The 21065-nt window shown below is 40.0% G+C and overlaps 1 protein-coding gene across 6 annotated transcripts in view; it reads left to right on the top strand.

Annotated features, from left to right (window-relative positions):
• LOC131439274 (sodium channel protein 60E) overlaps positions 1-21065 on the top strand; it is a 615309-nt gene that overhangs the window by 574999 nt on the left and 19245 nt on the right. For all 6 annotated transcript variants that reach the window (XM_058610093.1, XM_058610088.1, XM_058610092.1 and 3 more), the window contains 6 exons: positions 8853-10935; positions 11008-11182; positions 19438-19753; positions 19959-20234; positions 20541-20645; positions 20713-21059. In XM_058610093.1, coding sequence (XP_058466076.1) covers positions 8853-10935; positions 11008-11182; positions 19438-19753; positions 19959-20234; positions 20541-20645; positions 20713-21059 — 3302 coding nt within the window. The remainder of the gene's footprint in view (positions 1-8852; positions 10936-11007; positions 11183-19437; positions 19754-19958; positions 20235-20540; positions 20646-20712; positions 21060-21065) is intronic.

The raw sequence follows: 21065 nt of genomic DNA, 5'->3' as shown, positions 1-21065 counted from the left end.
AATATCCTGGACTCAAACCAGCAATATTTCAATCCAACACGAAATTCTCATTGACAACTAATTTTGTTATTAAAATCAGAAAATTTGTTTCTATTTATCTATTGCCATCATTACTGAAGGACAGCACAAAAAAAACTAAAACTGAAATGGGTATTATTAACAAGTTTATTAGCCAAAAACTCATGAGAAGTGTCAAAGCAAAACAATCCATTAAAAAGCTAAAAAGGACAGTCTTATTGAAACTGCTTGAACATTGTTTTGATGTTTTTCGCATGTGTTCGATATATCTTTATTTAAATTTCTAAACCGATATGTAAAAAATGTCTTAAACTGTTAGTGGAAATCGTATTTATTCAGAATTTGTGCGCACTTGAAGCGATTGTGCGTAATAATGTTTTTACGCGGAACAGTGAAGTGAATTTCGAATGTTTCACTCTAATTGTGATGAAGTTTTTTTGTATCTTCAAACCTTCCGAGCTGCGCCGTCCGGTGTACTATTTGTATTCGGTTTTTATTTTCCGAGTGCTCAAAGTTTTCAGTGAGAATGAAGAAAACAGTGATTTAGAAGAAAAAAAATTCAAAAAGATGTTTACGTTTCGTTTATGTCTTTTTCTCCAACACAACATCGTATTTATACCTGCCAATATAGAAAAGACAACCGCGTCTGAATTTTTTTCGGCAGTAGTGTGCCATCTAGTGGCTAGTAGTCATTAAGGTGTTACCGTTTCGGTGACAGGGCGCCATATAGCTGCAGATTGCAGAAGCCAATTCAACCATTCATATTGGTTGAAAACAACATTATATTTCTTTAATTCAACTAAAAAATTAGTTGACTGGATATGAAGTGTGCCTTAGCTAAGAAATGACAGTACGTTTAATTTGTGAATTCAACTAAAAAAAATAGTCATTTCAACAAATATTTTATTATTATTAAGGGAATGAGAATAAAAAATCTAATTCAGCAAAAGTAAGATTTTTTTAGTTGTCTCAAAAAATAACTAACTAAAATCAGCAAATCAACTAAATTTTTCGCGAAAATGCTGATTTCGGTCGTTCCGTGTATGCATCTAGAACTAGAACACTCCTGAATATGCCCTGAATATGCCCTAAGATTCACATGGGTGGTCTATAATATAACTGAAACTGAAACAAACGTATCCCCAACAAGCCGTTTTAGTTTGATTTATTCGAACAGTTCTACTGTCAAATTTAAAACTGGTATACGCTGCCGTTTTTTTTCTCTATATTTGAAACACAGATAAAACGCTGCAAGGGCTGCTAGTTTATTTTGTTATAATTTCTAGATTTAAATGTTAAAACTGACATAAATTATGCATCTAGAACTAGAACACTCCTGAACCATGCTCTTAGTCGGTGGATATGGAACCGATTTGTAGCAGGTAATAAATTTATTCTTCCAGAGATTTCTAATAATTTTGGTTCCCAAATAGGACTTAATATGTGACTTTTTTGAAGAACTGGAACAGTTTCGTCACAGTCACCGAGGGGAGTAAACAATTGTTGTAATCAAATGGAATAAACCGTCCAAGTATGATGTAGCTAGGACTGTCTTTGGGGAGAATATAGGACAACAGATTTGACACTGAAAACAATTGTTTTATGTGACTATATTATCCTTTTACTCGTATAAGGAAAAACATGTCTTTTCACTCATGTTTCTCTGACCTTTTAAAATTGGACATTGCTTGCTGCCACTGTGATTCTCTGGGCTAAACAAAATTTATAATTAAAAAACAAATGATCTTAAAGACTTAATGGTAATCATCACATAAAAACTTGTCGTTCAAAATTCGTCAGAAATGCCATCCTTGTAAAACAGTACTGAGGAGTTTGTGTTCCAATAAGAATCATGCAAATTTGGATACATATTGGCCCTTATAACCGTTCTCACTTCCGTTTTCACATTCACTTCACTGACATGTCACTTATCTCTTCCGTAATAAGAACCTACATTCAGATCACTTGCGTTCCACCGTGAAGTGATACCCATAATAAGGGTCACGGTCACTTCACTTGGTTTTCACCGTGTAGTGACACCGGTAGTAAGGGCCATTGTGTCATATTATACAATTTTGAAAATGTGAATGTGAATATTTTCGACATTGCTCTATTCATTGCAATCAAAACCTTGGTAATAATTATAAACGTGGAAAACTACAAAAACAGTGGAGCTGAATTATTTCATTTTAAAGTACTAACAATTTCGGAGACTTTTCAGTTTCCGCGCAAAATGTCGTAATTTTTACGCTAAACACCACAATTCCATTGATTTTTAGAAAATCTGCTCTGAACAGTTTTCCACATTGGACTCGAGTGTCAGATTTCTTCGATATGATTTGGTATAACAAGAGAACTGGGCCATGACTGGTCATGCTACTGTACTTGTTGGCTGTTTATGTCCAAGTTAAGGAACATTTTCGAATATGACAAACTGCAATATAGAAATAGAATAGAAAACTGTATTAGAGCAAATTCAGCAGCTAGAAGTTCTATATGGAAGATCTATAATATAGCAGAAACTAGAACAAACGTATCCCCAGCAAGCCGTTCTAGTTTTATTTATTCGACCAGTTCTTCTGTCAAATTTAAAACTGGTCTACTATGCCGTTCTATTTTTTGTATATTTGAACTGGGGGGGGCTGCCAGTTTTGCTTGTTATAAAATTCGGATTTAAATTTTGTAACTGACATCTAGAACTAGAACACTACTGAATAAGCCCTTAATTGAACAAAAAATATCCAAAATATAGGCTGATCAAGAAACTCTTTGTAACGTTATGCTCGTATGTTCACATGGAGAAGAATTCTAATAAGCATTCACAGCTAACGAAGCTAAGCACTCACTTGTAAAATTTTGTTTAATTGCAGCTTGGACTGATGATAACTGTCGAATTTTGTTGATCTACAATTTGGAGCAAAATTTTGTGCTAATGAAACGATTTCACATCTTTCTCAAATAACTTGTTTATTTATTTTAGTGTTCCTTGGTAACGAACTCGTAACAACTAAACAGTGAAAAATTCTCTTAAAAAGATTTAGAATTGGTCCCGAGGGTACATGCGTTCGAGAAGTTGGTAGAAAAAAGGGAGGACGATACGCGCCCAGGCACTATTAGTTCCGAATAAACACTTTGTTCGGCTTTTTCTCGAAATCACGTTTTTTTTCAACTAAGTGTCATTCGTATTCCAAAACTTTTGCACGTATCAACATGAACCAATTTTACTCGTTAGATGACTCTCTGAGAGCGGAACTATAACCAAAAATATTCATTGCTATTCAAAAAGTTTTTAACAATTACGCTTACCAAACCCAGTCTTGTGGTAGAGCTGTGTCTACTACAGCTCCTGGTGGTGGGAATGGCAAACGCGTATGCACGGATTGCATAAGAACGTAGGTTTGAATCCTGTCTCTGAGCGTATCTTTTTCCAAAAATTCATCGTTTTTGGGAGTTTCTTATTCATAAGGCTTTTGCAATATATGGTATTGCAAAAACTGAACTGGTGACTTTACGTCCAGTGATGGCATTAAACTAGAATAATACACCAGTGTGTAAATTACAGTCCTACGCTGCGGATGCATTCGGTGGGCATTACACAAAGAGGAAAGCGCACTTCTTCTCAGTGTCCATTAGACAGACTTTGAGTATGTGCTTGTACTGAAAGAAACTGATGCGAGAGAACCACATTCTCTTCGCATGAATCGCTCTCACGTGCTCTCGCCTAAACACACCCAAGTGATCGCTGGCGCGTGATGGTGAGCGAACACTTCTGTGCACTTCAATTAATAGAGAATAGATATGGCTTTGATATGAAAGTCTTGCAAAGAAAAACGTAAATTCAACGATAAATTAATTTTTGTTTTGCTTCTACGCAAACCATACACCAAAGTGCTTACCGGCTTGTACATCTCTGTGAAAATATCTGCGTCTACCTCAAAGAATTTGTGAGCTCTGATCTCGCACTTTGGTGCGATTCAATGCTAGAGGTAAAAGAAAATAAATACGAGCACTAATGATGCGTGCACACTTTATACAACAGTAGTGTATATATGTAACAGAGAAGATCTCTCGTTGAAGTTGTCAGTGCGAGGGGAGAAATTTCGCTTGCTCTTCGTCACACAGAGGAGATGAACATCTCTGTTTACAACAGTTGTACTATTTATGTATCATTTAATTCCACTATTTCACTGTCACGTTATTACACTTTCACAAAGTCACTATACTTCAATGAAGCATAACAAACGTTACAATACAGATACGCGTATTTCGGAATGTTATTTACATCCTTCTTCAGTGTATCGGTTTTATAAGTTTGTTAAACAAACTTATAAACAAACTTACATCCTTCTTCAGTGTATCGGTTTTATAAGTTTGTTAAACAAACTTATAAACAAACTTACATCCTTCTTCAGTGTATCGGTTTTATAAGTTTGTTAAACAAACTTAGTTTAGTTCAGACCCTAGTCAATTCGATACAGAATATGAAGCTGCTTCTTGCTTTCCGATGATTGTTGATTAAGAAATGATGACACCTACCAACAAATCGAACAAGTTTGAGTAGTTGTTTAAGAGCTGCCATAATGAAAAAATAAAAAGATTTTTTTTGTGAAGTTTAATGTATGTACTTTATTCTGTAAAAAGTGAAATATTGAAATATTGTTTAGAAAATAAGAGGAATGAAAAAATAATAATTGAATCATTTTACGAATTAGGTTTTTAACGTTCTGAGTAATTTGCGGATTTGACTCACCTGCAAATTTCCACAAATCGGAGCCCAAGATTCTATGTTCTTGCATGACGCTTGCGTGAAATTATCAGTTCAGAGGACCGCTTGTAAAAACTCTCAACGGTAGAAATGGAAATTTTAATTTTGGGTTTGTCAATGGATGTACACACTTAAATTTTCTTTTTGGTAAAAAATGCCGCGATTTGTACAGCCGAGTGCTCGGTAATCGTCTCGGCAAAATGTATAATTACTGAGAATCTCGGCAATCCAAAATATGTTAACTGTCAATATTTGCCGAACTTGTCAGCAGAAATTTTGCTGTCAGCTCGGCAAAAGTTGTTAAGATGGAATCATGAATTGCCGAGCCATCAGTAATCAAAAGAAGGAAAGATTTTTCTTTATTATTGTATGAAATTAATATCACAAAAGCTAATGTTGGTTAAAGAGGTGTTTTATTGATGTTCATTTCAATTCAGCAAACAAAAAAGCGCAAACACCCAAAGAAAACATCACGGCTGAAGACAATTGTTTCTAGTGCTCCTTAACGCCTCTACCTGGAAATAAGCGGATATTTACAAATATCTTTTCATAAAATATACAAATCTTCATCCTTCACCCAATTTACATGTTTTCCAGTTCCACGAGCAATGGCGAGGTGATGCGACATGAATCGAAAGAGACATTAGATAAGTGTCTCGTCGAGTTTTAGTAAAAGCTAACTCACTGTTCGAAATCTCGGCCAACGGTATATTTGTTGTTTACAGACAAGTTCAGTATAATATTATGCCAAATTTCGGCAAAAGAATGTGCTTCACCAAAGATTATTAATAAATATTGCGGAATCCCATTGGAATTGATTTTCTTTTAAGGGATCCACAATGATACAGGCTAACTAAAAAAAACTATACAAGAATGAATTACTGTTGACAGTTTGTAAAACAAGGAATAAATTAAGGAACTACATTAATTAAATATCTCGTTCAGTCTATGCTTAAAATGATACTTCAGTCTAGCCCCGAATAAGGCACGGCTGGATGTTCTTTGAATGTCAAGTGGAAGTGCGTTATATTTTATTGGACCAACAAAAAGAATCCTTCTTTGACCAATGTTTGTGACTGCTCGAACGCGAAGCAGGTTGTTACTACGACGTGTAGTTCGAGAGTGAGTTAAAGTTGGAAACTGTAAATTATGGTGAGTTGAGGGGTTGTCTAGGATATCATGAACGAACAGTAATGTTTGAACATCACATAAGTATGCCAGAGGTAAGATGTTATGGGTATTATCGGAGTATAACAATAAGCTTGAAAACAGTAGGGGTTTATTGAAGATGATTATTAGATGAGAGCTAGCGACGCGACCCCACATCGATACCAAATAAATGAGCTGTGAATGGATGTAAGCAAAATAAAAGTTTAAAAGTGCACGCTTAGGAACATATGACTTGACCCTCCACAAAATACCGCAGTAGGATGCCACATGTTTTTCAATAGATTTAATATGGTGAATCCAGGTTAACGTGGGGTCAAAATATACACCCAAATATTTGAAACAGTCCACTTTTTCAATAAAGTAATGTCCCAATTTAGGATGACGATGGATTGGTATTATTTTCCTTATAGACCGGAAAATCATATATTTAGTTTTTATAAGATTTAAGGATAATAACTTTGCACTAAAATATTGATCTAAAATACTTAAATCGTTCCCAATTGAGTTTATAATAGCATTGATGTTATTGTTAGGATAAAATAGAGCTGTGTCGTCGGCAAATAACCGCGGAGTCCCTGTGAGTTGCAGGTTACCTATATCATTAATATACAAAAGAAATAATAGTGGTCCTATATTGCTACCCTGTGGCACTTCAATGTTTATGGCAGCAAGATTGCTACAGTCGCCCTCGATGGACACAAATTGTTTTCTGTTTGTCAAGTAGCTACTGATAATAGAGTTCACGATGCCCCTGATGCCGTAGCACTGAAGTTTGTCCAAGAGAATACTGTGATCCAAAGTGTCAAAGGCTTTTTTGAGATCTAAAAATAAGGCACCAATCATGTTTTTTTGGTCAATCTCGCTCATTATATTGTCTACTAATTCTATGATGGCGGTATGTGTGCTAGAACCTTGTCTAAAGCCATACTGAAATTTATAAAGGACACTATGTTTGTTTAAAAATTCGAGAAGTCTATTTACCAATAGTTTTTCAAAGATTTTGTTGAAGACAGACAGAGTCGATATAGGACGATAATTATTACAATCATAACGATCACCAGACTACAAGTCTGGTGATCGTTATGAACAGGAATAACTTTAGCCACTTTGAGGCAGTCAGGGTAATAGCCAGTCTGAACAATTACATTGAAACATTGAGAGAGAATTCTAGAAAATATAACAGGGTTACTTTTTAGCACACTTGCAGTGATGTTGTCAGGGTCACTGCTCTTCCTATTGTCCAAATGTTGTATCAGTAGAATGACTTCGCTAGAAGATGACGGATGTAGAAATACAGAGTCACTAACACATTATCAGTGGGACAAACAGTTGGGTTTATACGAATATTATCAACTAATTCTTTCTAATTTGTTGAATATCTCACAAACTTCAGAGTTTACATTAATTTTGTTACCATTGTGAATCAAATTTATCTTGTCACTTTTTTTTGTTATTCCGAATGTATTTTTAAGATTTCTCCAGAATTTTGAATGAGGTGTCTTTGTAAGAAGGTTTTCATAATATGCTTTCTTGCTATTCCTTTTCATGATATCGACCTTTTTAGATATATGTAATAGCATTTAATTAAGGTGTTGGTCCTGTGGGTTTGCTTCAACAGAGATAATTACGTTTTATTTTTACCAGTGTCCATAGACCCAAACTCATCCATGGACAATGAGAGCCTTTCATTTTAACTGTTTTTGAAAATATTCTCGTATGTTTTCAAGTAGGGAGTTATACACATGCACTATATTTTGTAGAACAGTTTCAACGTCGTCTATGACATCAATGCTATTAATGAAATTGAAGAACTCTTGATTCAATTGACGATTGTTAACAATTTTTTTCGTTAAGGTCATTGGTTCCTCTCAACAAATAATTTGAAGGTCGTTAAGGTTAGAGAGTGGTCACTTAACTCATTATATATTGTGTCGTTACGAATCCGGTTAGTGTCATCAAGTTTGCATAGAATATGATCAAGTATGTTGTCGCTAATTGGTCTGGTTGTAAAACAATTTGTACACGAAAAGTCATAGGACTCTAGCAAAGCCATATATCTCGTCACAATGTTGTTATTGACGAGATTTATTGGAACATTTATATCACCTACAATAAAACACGTATGCTTCGGTTGGACAGAACGCATCAAGCTTTCTAAATAGACGGAAAATTCATTGAAGTCAAAACTAGGGGGACGATACACACCATGAATGTCATAATAATGTCCGTTAAAACATAATTCGATATTTAGATGATGAAATCCATCGACTGTATAATTTTTTATTAGTCTATGGCCTATGCTTGATATTTTGTTTGACATATATTGCTAAGCCTCCACTGGAATTATCTCTACAAGAAAAGAATGATTTATAATGCGGTATTTCGTAGAGGGAACAATTATCATTCTTCAGCCAGGTTTCTCCGATTACTATGATATCAAAAGCTATCAGCATATTACTTTATCGATTTTCGGAAAAGAGCATGTGGATTACTGAATGATCAGTAAAATGGTGTGTTGCCGATATAATTTGGTATTTCATTATGCCGAGCTCGAGAAACGGTTTTAAGTGTGTATATGATACATTTTGTTTTCATCTTCCATCTTGCTTAACATTCTTGACTGACTTTCTAACCAAAACGCAGTTAAACATTCCTAAATTAACCACTAGAATCGTTGCTGTAGGATAAAAAAAGATCTTTCGATCTTTTTGCTCCAGTTTATATGCACTCCTACAAACTCTTTCTGTTTAACACAATAAGCAAAGTTATTAATATCAAATTGTAACAACCGTTTGCTAAAACGGTGAACATTTTTCCAATACCTATAAAACACACCGTTTTGTTATGTACCACTCACCATACAAAGAAACAGTTCTAATCAATATTATCTCCCATGCAGGATAATCTAATCCAACGGTTACCAACGGCTGAGCTTTGCTACGAGATTCCCCTGAAGGATCGACCGCTGCGAACGATCTCCGGCAGTCAGGAAACCGTTTCCCAGATGGACGAAAGGCAGCTCCCCGACGACGGTCCACAGCAGATGACTGATGTGGAGCGTAAAATACTCCAGCAAATGTCTTCCGGCTTCGGAACCCAGCAAAGTAAAGACGAACCCACAGTGGCGGAATCGCTTGAGTTGCGAAGCTTCAATCGTATCAGCTCTTCCGAGATCGATCCGAACGAGCAATCGATCCACATCTCCGGTTCGCAACCGTACGACGAAGCCTACCTGCAGTATCAGAAATCACTACTGAACCGTTCACCCAGCTACCGGAAGTCGCTGGATAGAACGTCATCGCGTACCTCCAGCGTGAACTCGCTGGCCAATTCGCTAGCCAAGTGTCACTCGCCGTTGGTACAGGAGGTGCTGAACGCCGGGTCCACCTATCTACGTAATAGTAACATCTCGCTCATACAAACGCCAACACCGAGATCTAGACGTGAAGATAATCATTTTTTAGTAGCTGATAGGAAAAGTAGCTTAGACAAATCGTTAACGGCATCTCCGCCGCATCTGGCCTCCCAGCCATATAGCCAACCACGTTCGCCAAGTACCAGCAGTAGTATGCGCAAGGCGGTGCTGGCCGCTAATCGTCTGTCCGACCAATCGCTCAATACACTCTCCATCGATCAGGACGATCTGATGAACCAAATGAATCTGAAGGACGAACTGCTCAACTGTGAGCAGAAGGAGTTATTTCAGTTCCTCAACGATGACTTCGACAATAGTAATAATTATTTTAGTGAAACCGTAGGCTATGGCAGTGCACTAGTCGAAGCTGACACTGAAAGTTTATTGTTGAACGGTGCGCACTCTAGAAAGGATGAGCTTATCTACTCACCCGATCGGAAAATCTCCAATGGTAGCCTAAAATCTAATTTAAGTAGTATATCCAATTCGATCTTTCAAGCGCTGGAGCATAACCGTGGGGGTAGTGTGAGTGAGCCGATGGAGAAACAACGGCCAACAATCGCGGTAGACAACGGAAGCTTACTGTCCCGAAGGGATAGCGAAGAAAAAGAACCCCTGGTAAAGGCCTCCGAGTTCGACGATATAATTCACAGTTTCGATACGGAACTTAAAAGTCTGAAATCGCTTTCGCTGGGGCGGAGTCATTCGCAGACGGAGCCAGCGGTATCACCGGAACCAGAGCGACGCAATTCCGATACCAGCCCTGCCAAACCGGTGGCGGAGGAGGTGGTTCGCTTGCGAAGGCCCAAATCCAGTACCGTTTGTAGTTATAAGAGTAGCAGAAATAACAGTAACACTCATGGCAATAATACTAGTGATAATGATAATAATGACAGTAATGTGTGTAACAATAATCCTAGGACTAGTAGCGGAAACGATAGTAATAGCAGTAACACCGATAGCAATACTCAGCGCAGCGAAACGTCCAAACGGCGAAGTCTGGAGAAGCAGCGCAACATTACGGATGAGGAGTTCAACATGGGACTAGAAATTAAGAAACTTTGTGATCAATTACAGGCACCGTTTGCCACGGCTCATTCGGAGCCCAATGTTGGTATCCCTGGCGGAACCAATAACTTAAGTACAATCCCGATCGTGTTCCGGCGTAGAAACGACTTCCACAGTAGTTTCGATCGAATCAAACGGCTTAGTCTGATTGAACGTGTCGAGGAAGGCAACGAAGATGAGAAAGCACAACCACCGAAACCATCGAGTGAACAGCTTCCACGAAAAAATCTTTCAAAGGATCGCCTGGAAACTTTGTCTCTCAAGAGCAGCTATAGCATTGAAAATGGCGAAAAACCATTGAGTGAAACCAACCGACAAATCGGAATCAGCATACAGGAGTTTCAACGGAATATCGCACAAGAAAATAGTCTGGAAATACCGAAACCGGTGCCACCCCTGAAGAAGACTGTTACGTATGGGGATACGTCGAGGCAAAACAGTTCACAGATAGCGACCCCGAAGCGAACACCTTACAAATCCTACGAATCCGACGCCCCTTGTAAGACGCAGAGCCAGCAGTACTCGGAAAATTACTAATTCCTTCCTGTCTACTATCTATCCCTCATTTCAGTAAACCTAGCTGGGAAGCCGTGGCACTGTCTGGTTTCTTACGTAGACGACATCACCGTCGGTGGTCGTCGCAATTCGCAAGGTGTCTACGACGATCCCATGGCATTTCCCAGCTTTGGTCGTCGGAAGGCACCGAAGATTCCGCAGGACTGTTTCCCACAGAAATGCTACGAAAAGTGAGTACCATTCCTAAACACCCGATGGATGTTTTTTGTGTGTATGTATCAATGTACCCTAGAACACAGTATAAACACAGAAAAGGTAACCGAAAGTGCACTTAAACACGTCATCTGAATTAAAAAAAGAACAATTAACCATTCACACTATCCACGAAAAAATCGCCTCATTTGGCACCACAAAGCACCTCAATCCGCAATGAAAATCCTCCAAATCTCACCCTGCTCCTCAGTAGCACCACGAATGTCGATGTTGACCCCATAGTCTACCTAATCACTCTCTCTTTGTCATTGAGTTTTGTTCTGTTTTTCTATTTCGATGTTTCACCTACCTACCTACCTACCTAACTCTACACGATTTTCTTTTATCGAACATTCTAAAGCGCAACTATCACCAACTAACTCATATCTACTCACTAACAGGCTTCAGTTTGCTCAATTTCCATAAATGTTTCATAAATGGTCGTCAATATAAATGAGATTTAGAGAATGTTCATGACTCCGCTTTTGGACCAAGCCGAAACGAGTTTTTCGTGGGTTCTAAAAACCGGGATCGTTAAACATTTTTCCTCTGAACAAAATGATGTTTAATCTAGGTTTAAGGTAGTATAGTAGCATTCAAACTTGTTTGAGCGTTGTGTTAGTACTATCATCGCATTATAGTGTTTGCTTTTTTTTGTATGAATTTTGTTCATGTTCTGTTCTTAATTGCAACGAATACTATCACCAAAGCTATTTATTTTTTAAGGAAAAGGTTTGAAAGATAATATAAGTGTTAGTTCAGCAAACTCTGAAATTTTTTTTTTTTTGTTTCAATTATAGAGGCTTTAACATTAATGTCATTCGCCTCTTCGGGCCAGAAAAACTTTCTGACCCTATGTGCGGGGTTGGGAATCGAACCCAGGCAGGCTGCGTGAAAGGCATCGACTTACCCATCACGCTATACCCGTCCCCTAACTCTGAAATTAAATTGCCTTGTACAACACTGAAATGTAGCAATAATTTTCGTTTTGAGTTTAGTCTCAATATCACTGACAATTTTAGATATCTATGCAGCCTAGTATAACGTTTGTCGATAAAAGAAATAGGGGAGATCGGGGCGAAAATAGCCACTGTTGGTCCTGAGCTCCCTATCCGGGGGACGGGTATAACGTGATGGGTAAGGAAATGCCATTCACACAGCCTACCTGGGTTCAATTCCCAACTCCGAACGTAGGGTCAGCAAGCTTTTCTGGCCCGAAGAGGCGAATAACCTTAAAGTTAAAGTCTCTATAATCGAAAACAAATAAAATAATAAAAAAAAATGTTTCACTCATAATCAGATCCACTGTCTGGTTCAGGGATGCAATTCACTTAAATATGAAAATGCTGTCACTTGAGCGCAGCTCTGTAAGAGAATTCCATCCAAACTTTGTAGCGACGATTATTGAGAAAATACTCCTAGTAAACGCGGCATTTATCCAAATCATTCGATGGTTCGGAATCTTCGCTCATCTTTCGTACTGCCGATGCCGAATGTTCTTTAAAAACGCTTTGAAACGTGAACATGTCGTCGGTAAAGTCGTATTTGTGATTATCGATTATGCCCGAAATTTGGGGAGTTTGGGACTATTTTGTTGGTACGTACACTCTTAGAAAAAATGAAATTTACACTTGACGTAAATTCACTTACTTCACCTTACCTAACAGCTATAGGCCTGGGGTGTCCTTTGCTGTATCAAGCATACGTCTTCACATAACTCGGTTCATGGCTGCCACTCAAGGCACGGACGCTTCTGAGATCACCCTCCACTTGATCGATCCACATTGCTCGCTGCGCTCCTCTTCTTCTTGTACCAGTCGGATTAGATTCACGAATTATTTTCACTGGGCTGTCGTCCGACATCCTTATGACATGCCCAGCACATCGTAGACGTCCGATTTTAGCTGCCGTACGATGGGTGGTTCTCCTAGCAGCTGTTGCAATACGTGATTCATACGCCGACACCACGTTCCGTCTTCCATCTGCACTCCGCCATAGATGGTCCTCAGTACCTTTCTTTCGAAAACACTGAGGGCGCGTTGGTCCTCTGCCAACATAGTCCAGGTCTCGTGGCCATAGAGAACAACCGGTCTAATAAGCGTTTTGAAGATTGTCAATTTCGTGCGGTGGCGTACTTTTCTCGATCGAAGGATTTTTCTGAGTCCAAAGTACGCACGATTCCCTGCCAAAATACGGCTATGAATTTCTCTGCTGGTGTCATTATCGGCAGTCACCAGTGAGCCCAAATACACGAACTCGTCAACCACCTCGATATCGTCACCGTATATACATATTCGTGGTGGGAGGCGTAGTGTTTCTTCTCTAGAGCCTCTTCCTCTCATGTATTTTGTTTTTGACGCATTTATGGCCAGTCCGATACGCCTAGCTTCAGCTTTCAGTCCGATGTAGGTTTCCATCATCTTCTCAAGGTTACGTGTCACAATATCAATATCGTCAGCGAAGCCAAAAAGTTGTACAGATTTTCGGAAGATCGTGCCACTCGTGTCGATCCTCGCTCTTCGAATCACACCTTCCAGGGCAATATTGAACAAGATACAGGAAAGTCCATCACCTTGACGTAACCCTCTCCGAGATTCGAAGGGACTCGAGAGCGTCCCAGATACTCGGACGTAGCACATCACTCTATCCATCGTTGCTTTGACCAATCGCGTCAGTTTATCCGGGAAACCGTATTCGTGCATTATCTGCCATAGCTGTTCTCGATCGATTGTGTCGTATGTCGCTTTGAAGTCAATGAATAGGTGATACGTGGGTACGTTGTATTCACGACACCTCTGGAGGATTTGGGAGAGTACCTTGTAGGCGGCGTTCAGCAATGTGATTGTGCGGTAATTGCAACAGTCGAGCTTATCGCCCTTTTTGTAGACGGGACATGCCACTCCATCCATCCATTCCTGTGGTAGAATCTCCTCCTCCCAAATCCTAGAAATCATCCAGTGCAGCGCTCTAGCCAGTGCCTCTCCTCCATGTTTGAGCAGCTCGCCTGGCAACTGGTCATTGCCCGCGGCTTTGTTGTTCCTCAGCTTGCCGATCTCCTCACTTATCTCCGACAGATCAGGGGCTGGGAATCTATCGTCGACTGAGCGTGCACCCAGATTGATTCCTGTACCGTTCTCTGTATCTTGTACTTCGCCAATCAGATGCTCGTCATAGTACTGCTTTCACCTCACGTTCGTTCGTGAGAAGGTTACCACTGGTATCTCTGCACATTTCGGCCTGTGGCGTGTAGTTTCTACGTGAGAGGTTCACCTTCTCATAGAACTTCCGTGTGTCATTTGCGCCAGCGATCTTCGCGAACTTGGTCTTCCTGGTGGCGCTTTCTCTTCCGGAAAACCGTGTTCTGTCTGTTCCGCGCCTGTCTGTATCGTTCCTCGTTCGCTCTAGTGTGGTGTTGCAGCATCCTCGCCCTTGCTGCATTCTTCTCTTCGACCAACTGCTGACATTCGCCGTCAAACCAGTCATTTCCTTGATTCGATAACCTCGTGCCTAGAACGGTTGCAGCAGTGCTACTCACGGCGGACCTTATGTTCCTCCAGCCGTCTTCAAGAGTCGCCGCGCCAAGCTGCTCTTCCGCTGGTAGCACTAGCTCCAGTTGTTGCGCGTATTCCTCTGCAGTACGAATGCTACGTAGCTGCTCGAGATTGAGTCCCAGCGATCCTGTGCGACGAGTGTTGTGCACCGTCGATAGTTTTGAGAGCATACAAACTGCAACAAGGTAGTGGTCAGAATCAATGTTGGCATTGCGGTAGGTGCGGACTTTGATGACGTTGGAGAAGAATCGCCCGTCGATGAGAACGTGGTTGATTTGATTTTTCGTATGTTGATACGGTGATCTCCAGGTGGCTTTGTGGATATCTTTGCGAGGGAAGAAGGTGCTTCGAACTACCATTCCTCGGGAGGCTGCAAAGTTTACGCATCGTTGACCGTTGTCGTTTGTTACCGCGTGCAGGCTCTCCAGCCCGATCACGAGTCTGTACATTATCTCCCGGCCTACCTGAGCATTCATATCTCCGATGACGAGTTTTACATCCCGCGGTGGACAACTGTCGTAGGTTTGTTCCAGCTGCGCGTAGAATGCTTCCTTCTCGTCATCGGGTCTCGTCTGATGTGGGCAGTGCACGTTGATGATGCTGTAATTGAAGAAACGGCCCTTGATCTTCAATACGCACATTCTATCACTGATTGGCTGCCACCCAATCAAGCGCTGACGCATCTTGCCCAACACTACAAATCCCGTTCCTAGAACGTTGGTTGTGCCGCAGCTCTGGTAGAAGGTAGCCGCTCGATGCCCACTTTTCCACACCTTCTGTCCCGTCCAACAAAGTTCCTGCAGTGCTACGACATTGAAGCCGCGGATTAGAAGCTCATCATGCAGCATTCGGTCGTATCCTGGGAAGCCAAGCGATTTGCAGTTCCATGTGCCAAGCTTCCAATCGTAGTCCTTATTTCGTCGCGTAGGTATTTGCCAATTATTCCGAGTAGTACTTATATCCTGATTATTCGTAGCAAGTGTTTTCCGGGCGGCTTGCACCAACCTCCTGTCTCGCCGGAGGGCCATCGTGTCAGCACTGTTTAGAGTCCCACACTGACACAAGGACGGTAATCAGCCGCTCCTAACATGGAGAACAGACGCTGTTTCGAGCCGCCCCAACATGGGGAACAGACGCTCGGGTAGGCTTGCTCTCTGTAAAAATAAAGCAAGCCCCCCCTTACCTGCCACCATACGACCGAGGTCCAACCGGGGTTGGTTACCCGATCTTTCCTGTGGTTACTCGTACCCCAGCCGGCACCGCGGAGAGGTAGGGATAGGAGTTACTGGACAAGAGGCTAAGAACCACATTGGGGCCTGAATTGCGCATTATCCAGTCGTTTACCAACCAAATCTACACAACGGTATAGATAACTTGGCTCTCCGGCTTAGCCCCGGTCTCCCCTACGATTAAATTATATTTTGGATGTGCGTGAGAAGGTGAACTGCCCTTTTCACAAATTGTCATCAAATTTCAATTACTGTCACAATCACAGTTCACTGTGGCGTAATGGTAACGCAAATGTACAGTACGTATGAGTACGCGGAAAATCCCGCAATCGTGGTTTCCAAACCATCGTTTTTGATTTCCCATACTAGCAGCTTAGCAATGACATAACTGCAGCTGTCACCTGTCTTGTAACAAATAAGGCAAAGCGAAGCCTTGGTATTAAATTCCTTTTGTGGAATTTTACCTTCTGTTTTAACAGACTTCGTCGCCGATTCATAGTGTACAGAATCATTGCATGGCTGGTGCTACGATCATACTGACTCTAAGAATTTTTCCAGGTCGGGACACGAACATACGACAACTGGCTTGTAAGACCAGTGCCTTATGCAACCACCAACGCAACAAATAATGTAGTGGTTGATTTTGAGATTTATATGCATTCAATGTAAAATTTGCCTTAGTTATGCTAACCAAGTATTCAACTGAGATTTTATAAGGAGTTTTTTTTTCGAAATACTATAAATATTGTGAGTCTTTACAAAACATGTAACATGATGAGTAATCCATAGTAGAAAACTTTATAGATTTATTTAGATCAAAATTGTTCATGGATTTATGTCAATTTTAACGCTAAAAATATAGTTAAACTTTACTTGCAAAATGGCTCTCAGCAAAAGCTTCTTTAATTCAATTTTCAGTACGTTGCTGATTATCCTTCTAGAGCAGAAGGGAGTAATATTGTGTATTCTTTTTTTGACGTGCTCGTTTACCTATATTTTTCAACAGAATGAGACGATAAGGCTTACATCTCTCACATTTAAAATGTCTTAATAATCAGCACAGTTCGTTAAACGAAAAAAATTGACCGCAGTTCAAACTGTTTCAAAATCGACAAACGAAAGTCACAAATCGGCCTCCTGTTGAACGATTTATTAGACATTCATCGAACCAACGGGCCAACGGAGGACATAAAAATAAATTGAAAAAACAAACATGAAATAAACATGAAAAAATAAACATTGCTCCCCGGTGAACGACCAAAATGGTTAGAGCCGGGGTAAAATAAACGATATATAAAAAAATAAACATGAACGTAAAAAGTAGATGTCTTTTGTTTCTTAAATAGAAACAAGTTTTATAATTTATAACTAAATTGGCTAGCGTACGATGAAAAATTGATGTTATTAAATACGATCAGTCATCAAATAACTCACCCTTTCGCTGTACTATTTTGAAACCGAACACATCTTGTATGGATTTGACAGTAGCTGAGTTCAAAACTGGACTAGTTTTAGCTTGACGCGAAAAAGATAAAATAAGAAACGAGCAATTAAAAAAACTATAACTCAACTTTACGCGCAAACCATTGGGAATGATTTAATGGTTCTAAAAGTACCGATTTGCGAAATTTTTCCAATGTTTATAATTGCTGAGTATTTTTGTAGTCATTTATTTATCACATCAGAACTCAAAATTCTTTGAAGAGATTGATTTTTTTTTATTCAAGCAACTACTTTTGAAATTTGGGACAGACTCAGAATTCAGTTGCCAAATTCAGGTTCTGAATCCAGATCAAGAAACCAGGTCATAAATTTAATTTCAGAATTGTGGAACTGAGCTCATTTTTAGAATCCATGTTCCGAATCTAGTTGCAGCATGCAGGTTCTTAATTCTGGAAATGAATTCAGGAATTTCATTATGCTTCAGTAGTCTGTTCTAAAGTTGAAATCCCAATTCAGAATTCTGGTTGCGAATCCTGAACATAAACTGAAGAACTAAATTCAGTTCCAAAATCTAGTTCCAGAATTAGGATTCAGCTCCAGAATCAGACTTTTTATTACTGAATCTGTAATCTGGAACTGAGTCCTGAAATTAAATTCCAACCCTGAAACCAAGTTTCTGAATTCATATGGACCAGAATCCAGGTTATGGATTCAGTTTTAGAATGCAGTTCTAGTATTCAATCCAAAACTAAATTCGCTGCTGCTGCTGGTTGAAGGCGACTGCTCGCCACGACGTCCGAGAGACAAATGAGAGCACGACCTGCGCGTTTGAGGCTTTATAAAATGCAGAAGGTTTGTTGTTACTGATGCTGCTGGAAGGTCCTCAGCACGACATTCAGTTCCGTCTAACGCACAAGAAGAGATTAACGGTTTTCGATCAACCTTCTATACTCGTCTAGTACAATATCGGGACTGATATGTGCTTGAGTACATCAAAATCGTCGTCGCGGGTACGAGAAAAACAAGTAATCGTAATGAGTTTTCCGCATTGTTTCCAAAGGTTCGAGAAAACCCTGTTTTGAAGTTATTTATGGTTATCACACAGTGTGGAGAATTTAATCACAAATTGCTGGTCATAATTTTGATGGCATTAAAAAAAGAATTATGTTGTTACGTTTAGTACAACTCGAGATATGCACGATTAAGTTCTACCCATTTTTTCACAGGGTGTCGTTGTAAGTAATATGGGACCGTTCATAAAACAGGTACACCAAAATTTGGTACTTTTTGAAAACGTCCCGTCCCTTCTTGTAGACTTTTTAAAACCTTTTCCCCAATCTGAAAGTCTACGTTGACTTTTCGTTTATACAAAATATGTTGAAAAAAGAAATGGAAACTTTGTTAAATCTATTTTCGTTAACCAATTGTGTTATCATGACTGCATTCACTGAAAACTAAACATGAAATTTCTCTGGAGAAATTCATAAACACGATTGAAAAACTATCTATTTTTTCCAAGCAAGTATTTTGAGAACACTCCGAAATAGTGTTACTAGTAAACATAATCGGTCAGTAGTGGTAACCCTTCAGGACTATCGTCAAAACATATCGTGATACTATTGAGCCCAACTTTATGTTTATGATTTGGAAATGTTTTCCGATTTCATTTTCTAGCATTTTTGTTTTGATTAGGTTTCTAATCTGTTTTGGTTGAAAAGTATATATATTTCATATTGTTTCCATTTTTGACATAACCTAAATTCGTTGTAAATAAGACCATCAAGTTAGTTTTTCTGTAGTATTAATGGAATTAGTTGATAGCTATGAACGATCAAAGGAGGCGGTCAAAAATCATGTCACGCTATTACACCGAAACACTCCGAGAAAAAAAAATACACCCGTTTAGTTTACGAGTGACATAATTTTCGAACCGTTCCGATCATGTTCAATCCAGCAAGAATCGGCCGAATCGCTAGCCTCATCACACCCATGTTTACTTTCTTCCGCTAGATGCAAATGTTGGGAAGCCTGCCTAAAAACCGACGCAGGTCAACGCTGGTATCGCTTTCGACAGTTCATTCTGCAGTATGTCGACACCCCTGCGTTCGAGTGGTTCGTGCTGGTACTCATATTTGCATCGAGCATCACCCTCTGCTTCGAGGACATCCACCTGGATAAGAACAAGAGCCTAAAGCGAATCCTGTACTGGACCAATTTCGCGTTCTGTTTGATCTTCATCATCGAGATGTTGCTCAAATGGGTTGCCTTGGGGTTTGCCAAATATTTCTCCAGTTTCTGGACGATACTGGATTTTATCATCGTATTTGTACGTATTTGTCTACCTTTCTTATCTGTGGCGTACTCTTTTGTCCGTATTTTTGAAATCTCTCTTTCTCTCTTTGTTATCTCAACGTTCGAAAGATGAAATTATACAACAGAGGCTAATTCGAAATTTTCTCATCGCGTCGCACGCTCTCTTTTTCTCTTTACGCACCGGTGGTTTTTTCTCTCTTCTCACGGTTCGTCCACAGGTTTCGGTATTCTCCCTGCTCATCGAGGAGAACGAAAACTTGAAAGTACTACGCTCGCTAAGAACGTTGCGCGCTTTGCGGCCACTACGAGCGATATCCCGATGGCAGGGCATGAGAATAGTAGTGAATGCATTGATGTATGCGATACCGTCGATCTTCAATGTACTCCTAGTATGTCTCGTCTTCTGGCTGATCTTCTCGATCATGGGCGTACAGTTTTTTGGCGGGAAGTTCTTCAAGTGCGTTGACGACGATGGCGAACTGCTGCCGATAGACGTAAGTATAGGGATGGAGCTCTTCGGCTCGATCCTTTGCACCCTCCACCCCCCTTAAATGACCACCTCATAGCCTACTTTACCGGAAGGCTTGCGTAGCTTAAAGACCATGCGTGCTTCACACTTTAAGCTTTGAGACGTCCGGAGAACCAAAGCCCGTCCACCCAAGATAGAATAGTTCTCGAACAGTCCACTAATCGAATCTTGCACATCCCCTTTTGCGCCAATGCCCAACCCCATTTTTGCTTTGCCGTCCCCCTATGTTTGCTCTTTTACTTTTTCCAACTACGCTGCACGCACGGTACAGATCGTCAACGACAAATGGCAGTGCTACACATTGAACTACAGCTGGATCAACTCTAAAATTACCTTCGATCACGTCGGCATGGGGTACTTGGCTTTATTTCAAGTGGTAAATTACTCTTTAACCAAAGTATACACGTATGATTGCACTTACTAACTAATGCTTTTCGAAACAGGCCACCTTCGAAGGTTGGATGGAGGTGATGGCGGATGCCGTAGACGCCCGGGGAGTCGATCTTCAACCACAACGAGAAGCAAATCTATACGCTTATATTTACTTTGTAATTTTTATAGTGTGCGGGTCATTCTTTACACTGAACTTATTCATCGGAGTTATCATCGACAATTTCAACATGCTGAAAAAGAAATACGAAGGCGGTGTACTGGAGATGTTTCTGACGGAATCCCAAAAGCACTACTACACTGCCATGAAGAAGTTGGGTCGGAAGAAGCCTCAGAAAGTGATCAAGCGTCCAATCAATCAATTCCTGGCCATGTTCTATGATCTTTCAAATTCTAGAAGGTAGTT

This window comes from Malaya genurostris, chromosome 3 (genome assembly GCF_030247185.1).
Source record: "Malaya genurostris strain Urasoe2022 chromosome 3, Malgen_1.1, whole genome shotgun sequence".
Lineage (NCBI taxonomy): Eukaryota > Metazoa > Arthropoda > Insecta > Diptera > Culicidae > Malaya > Malaya genurostris.
The sequence above is the reverse complement of the archived record's forward strand: the minus strand, read 5'-3'. Positions and strand labels throughout refer to the sequence as shown.